Below are 5,019 nucleotides of genomic sequence, written 5' to 3'. Positions count from 1 at the left end.
TGAATCAAACATTGCCTCAATAAAGTAATCGTTTGGATCAACCAGTGGTCAAACTGAATTACTAGTTAAATAACTATTAAAAATAATGTTTAAAACAATTTTGTTTACTTAATTATTAAATATAAATCTAAATTATATTTAATCAAAGTCTAATTTGACTTGATGATTTGTACGTACCATGTGTTTTGGATAATGTTGGCTTAGTGGTGTGACTTGCACCTTTCCAAATGTGGGGACTCGAGTCGAGTTGGATAATGTTGGCTTAGTGGTGTGACTTGCACCTTTCCAAATGTGGGGACTCGAGTCTAAGTCGACGAGCTTGTATTATCTATTATCCATCCAAGTTAAATTCATGTTATTTCATATTTGAATTTGATTTGGCTTGTATCCAAGTCTAGCTCTTGGTCAGGCTGGCCGAGCTTACTTGCGCTTTTAAAATGCGCAATATTATATATACAGACTTTCAATTTACAAATAAATATATATTTATGTGTTTTATCATATAATTAAGTGTTACTTTAATCTTTAATTTAAAAATCATTCAATCATTTGATAATATATATCAGATATGAACTTAAAATATGTACATAGAGCTTTATTGTTTTAAAATAGTGCTTTTATCCACTAAAATTTTTATTCTTTCTTAATTAAAGAAGGATGATAAGACAGTCAAGCTCTTTTTATTTTTCCTTTCTAGTTTCATCGCAAATAAAGCTGAATGGTGAAAGAAATAGAATCTCAAGAAAGCATCACCAAGAAATTGAGCCAGATGATAAGGCAAGTCACACATTGACACCAAAATTTATATTAACTTTTTGCTGTTTTCTATTGACATATACAATGTAAATTCTAATTTCTGGTAAAACATCAGCTTATTTTGATATTAAGCGTTTTTGTGTTTTTAATTGATATAAGAAGTAATCAAAATGGGAAGAAATCTACATATCACCATACCTTGTTAGTTGATGTTTTGCCCCCAGTTTGCATAAACACTTGGAATTTCCTAGCAAATATATATCAAATTTTTTTCCTGGCATGATATTCCTAATAAAAATCCAAACTATCAATGGTTATAGTCTAAACAATTAGTTATCAACTTACAGGCTTGTTCCAGTCGCTAGTTATGAGGTCCGCAACACTTGCTCTCTCCAATTTCAAGTACTCTTTACATGAACTGAATCTGAATGAAGTTGCAGCTCCAGTGCACCTTTCCGATGCCTTGAACTAATTGTCACAGATGATTATAGAGGAGAGTAAAGGATCAGAAGCTCCACTGATATTGCCTTTAACAAGCTGCAGGTAATCCAAAGCTCTCTCTGTAATAATTTCTCCAGGAATGATCACAGGAATCCCAGGAGGGTATGGACATATAAGTTCCCCACATATCTTGCCGAGGCTCTCTCCAATACTCACTTTCCTTTTTCTTGCAAAGAAAGCTTCTCTTGGATTCAAACCTATATTTATATCAGCAAAGGGTTCCAGAACACTGTGCTCTACCCTCTTCTCAACCTTTTCTACAGATAATGAAGTTTCTGATACATGTTGTAGCCCTGACACAAGCCTCAGAATATGCTTCCTACAAGTTCCAAGGTTAATTGCAAGAGTAATAGATTGGGTCCCAACAAGTTCACAAACGACCATCTGATCCTCATATAGCATTTCATCTGCTTCATACCCAGATAAACCAAGCTGCCTAAAACCGAAAGTAAGACGCAAGGGATCAATCACAGGAAAGTTAGGGAAGCTTGATGACTCAAGCACCGAGATACCAGGGATACATTTCACAAGATTTTTTGTTTCAACAGCCAAATCCATTGCCTTGTTGAAAATGGTTTCTTGATTTTCACTAAGTTGCACTCTAGCAGCATCTAATGACGCTAAAAGCAGATAACTAGGGCTTGTGCTTTGAAGGGTTTGAAGGCACCTACATATTCTTTCTCTGTCTACAATATCCCCAGACATGTGTAACATAGACGACTGTGTAAGAGAGCATAAGACTTTGTGAGTTGATTGTACAGCCAGATCTGCACCCTGTTGAAGTGCCGAAGAAGGCATATGGGGATGAAATCCTAAATGTGCTCCATGAGCCTCATCAACAATCAAAGGAATTCCGTGATGATGACACAGCCGAGAAATCTCACTCAAGTTACTACATATACCATGATATGTGGGGGAAGTGACAAAAACTGCAGAAACTTTTTGGCCATCTTTCTTTAATTCCTCGATTGCTTTCTCAACCTGATACAAATCTGAAGTAAATGGTGAGTTCTTTTCCAATTAAACTAAAAATGTTTAGTTATGACACTCTGATATACGTAAATAAGGTGGATGATTATTGTTTTTTTTTTTTTTTTTTTTTGGTTCCAGTAAGAAACTCTTGTGAAAGTGAAAATGTAAAAACAACAGACCAGTTTAACAAAATTAATGGTTGCATTGTTCATAACAGTTAAAATCAGTGTTCTAGACTTGCCTGTGATGGAGTGACACCAGCTGCAATGTCCCAATCACAGTCATACTCAGGGATCATATACTTAGGTATAGCACCTGACAATACCATGGCAGAAATGGCAGATATATGAGAATTTCGAGGGAGAATCAAATATTCTCCAGGTGAGCAAGTTGCCATTATTGCTGCCTGGATACCGCAAGTAGTGCCTCCAACCAGAAACCATGTATCTGATGCTCCAAAAACATTGGCTGCTTGTTTCTGTGCCTCTAAAATGGGTCCTTCTGGAGAAAAGAGGTTGCCAAGCTCTGGAAGCTCAGGTAAATCATGAATAAATGGCCTTAAACCAATAAGTTGGACTAATGAAGATGGTGCAGCACGTCCTCTGTTATGCCCTGGAAAGTGAAAACTAGCAGCATCTTGCTTGGCTGAAGCTTCCAGTGCACAGACCAATGGAGCAAGGCTATCTGGCACAATCTGAGAGTTGGGAACAAGAATTTCATTCTCTGTGGATGATTTTGGCATTTCAATCATGCTTCTTCTATCTTCCTTCTCTGGTGCCAAGATCCTCCTTTCCTGTTAGATTTTCTCAGAAATCAGCAGATGCACATTTGCTGTGCATGCAGACCAACGCCATAACATGCTCATTTTATTTCTGGTTTCAAAGAAAGGAGAGGTGGCCATGCATTCACCAACGTAACATTACACAGCATTAGCACCTTTAATATAAGTCATCTTGACAGCCTTCTTATTATTAAATCTAGCAACAACTTTGATAAAAACTAACCACAAGAAAACTGCAAAAGCTTATCCACATTGAGAATAAAAGCCCTAATCCCTATTTGTTTGATTACTAAAAAAATTAACATTTAAATTGAATTAAATCACCAAATGATTTTAATAACAAAGAGCAGATTTAATTATAATAAAAATCCTCTGATCTAACTCTAATCCATAACTTCAAATCAATTAAAGAACTACATCAAGCATTAATTTTATTGATTTATCACAAATCAATCACAACATATATTAATACAATTCAATACTGAATATCCCAGTACAACAAGGTAAGCTACATCAAATCTACAACAATGATAAGAAGATGGAAACAATGGAATAATTACCTTGGCGGCATAGAAGCTTCATGGGATTTTTGAAGAGTGAAATTATTTGAATACCTCAAAGGACAAACAAATACCATCATTTTGCTTAAAAGGATAAAAACTAGCCATAAAATAACCAAAAGACAACTCCATAGGAAATCAACATTGAGATTAAAAACCCTAAATCCCCCACTTAATTACTAGATAAACAATGAAATTAACATTTAAATCGGATTAAATTAACCCATATGCCACCAAATGATTTCAGCACCAAACAAGAGTTAGATTACAAACACATGCCTCCATTCTAACACTAGTCCATGATTTCAAATCAATCATACAACAAAATCACACATTATATGTCATTGTTTTATCACAAAGTAACTAAAATACGACAAGCGACATCTAATCTGCAAAAATGATCAAACTATAGAAAGGAAAAAATACGTGATGATAAAAGCAATTACCTTAGTGGCATTAGCTTCTTGATAATTTTGAAGGGTGAAATTATTCTTCCTGTCTTCAACAGAATCCGCCATTTTCACGCAACGACGAGAAGACCAAGAAGAAGAATAATTTCTCTGATTCAGCTTTGGGAAACATGAAAACTCTAACAAAAAACCTACAGCAGTAAAGCTTGCAGCCATAATTCAGCGTGTCTCTCTCCTTAGCTCTCTCTGTTACCAAATGTTGTTTCGATTCACAGACGATAAGAAGTGACTGTGACTATGAGTTCACTCTCGCGGGTCGGCACGCATTCTAGCCAGCATGGGCTGGGTCCCATTTATTGCATTAACCGGATATTCTACATAGGTTTATCATCCAAGGCCAACCATGAGGTTAAGGTTTCACTTATTACACCGCACGAGTTTCCATTAATATAACCTTATCGGGTGCCATTTAAAAATTTCCGAAATCGGAGTCGACGGGTCTCCAGAAATAGGGATTAGAATTTGGATTCAGCCAAAGAAGTATCTCTCACCAAAATTTTAATGAAAAAATAAATATATATGAGTATGATTTTAAAAACTTGAATACTTATTTACTAATTAACAATGGTTAAAATTTTTTATTTGAGGTAAACGTAAAACCATCATTTTATTATTAAATTTTAAAATCTTAAAAATTTATATAATTTTTTTCTTTTATTTGAAAAACTAACAATTACATTTAAGATTAAGTTTAAAAAAAAATCACCTTTTCTCTTAGGGTTTTAAAATCCTCTTTTTATTTTCCGATAACCAGCTCTACTCAAGCTATTTTATATCTCTATCTTCGACGATGGACGATTCATCTTCTAAAAGACAAAGAATTCGTTGTCCAAACAAAGCTTTTATCATCCAGACAAAACCTTTGTCTTCTTGGCTACCGTCATTATTGGTGGATTGTGTCAATAATGTGGCATTGTCCATTGTCAATGGCAAAGAAAGAAGATGACTTGGTTAGAGTCAATTGTTAGAAAGTAGAAAG

At 34.9% G+C, this 5,019-nt stretch overlaps 1 protein-coding gene across 3 annotated transcripts; it reads right to left on the bottom strand.

The window, feature by feature from the left end:
- Positions 1-999: 999 nt before the first annotated feature.
- Positions 1,000-4,507, bottom strand: LOC123194004 (arginine decarboxylase-like). 3 transcript variants are annotated; one of them, XM_044607110.1, is made up of 3 exons: positions 4,017-4,507; positions 2,471-3,101; positions 1,000-2,238 (listed from the first exon to the last, which is right to left on the bottom strand). In XM_044607110.1, the coding sequence occupies exons 2-3, from the start codon at positions 2,978-2,980 to the stop codon at positions 1,225-1,227; spliced, it is 1,524 nt and encodes a 507-aa protein (XP_044463045.1). In that variant the 5' UTR covers positions 2,981-3,101; positions 4,017-4,507; the 3' UTR covers positions 1,000-1,224. The 3 variants fall into 3 exon arrangements, with proteins under 3 accessions (XP_044463045.1, XP_044463044.1, XP_044463046.1); XM_044607109.1 differs by having other exon boundaries at positions 2,471-3,022; XM_044607111.1 differs by lacking the exon at positions 4,017-4,507 and adding an exon at positions 3,571-3,598.
- Between the last annotated feature and the right edge of the window lie 512 nt (positions 4,508-5,019).

This window comes from Mangifera indica, chromosome 13, assembly GCF_011075055.1.
Source record: "Mangifera indica cultivar Alphonso chromosome 13, CATAS_Mindica_2.1, whole genome shotgun sequence".
Lineage (NCBI taxonomy): Eukaryota > Viridiplantae > Streptophyta > Magnoliopsida > Sapindales > Anacardiaceae > Mangifera > Mangifera indica.
The sequence above is the reverse complement of the archived record's forward strand: the minus strand, read 5'-3'. Positions and strand labels throughout refer to the sequence as shown.

What these genes read in the sequence shown, in the direction of transcription:
- LOC123194004 (XM_044607109.1), bottom strand. Translation starts at nt 4,196, where the DNA reads ATGGCTGCAAGCTTTACTGCTGTAGGTTTTTTGTTAGAGTTTTCATGT. An exon ending in AAGAAGCTAATGCCACTAAG is followed by an intron (nt 3,023 to 4,016) that starts GTAATTGCTTTT and finishes AAAATCTAACAG; the next exon opens with GAAAGGAGGATCTTGGCACC. An exon ending in CTGGTGTCACTCCATCACAG is followed by an intron (nt 2,239 to 2,470) that starts GCAAGTCTAGAA and finishes GATTTGTATCAG; the next exon opens with GTTGAGAAAGCAATCGAGGA.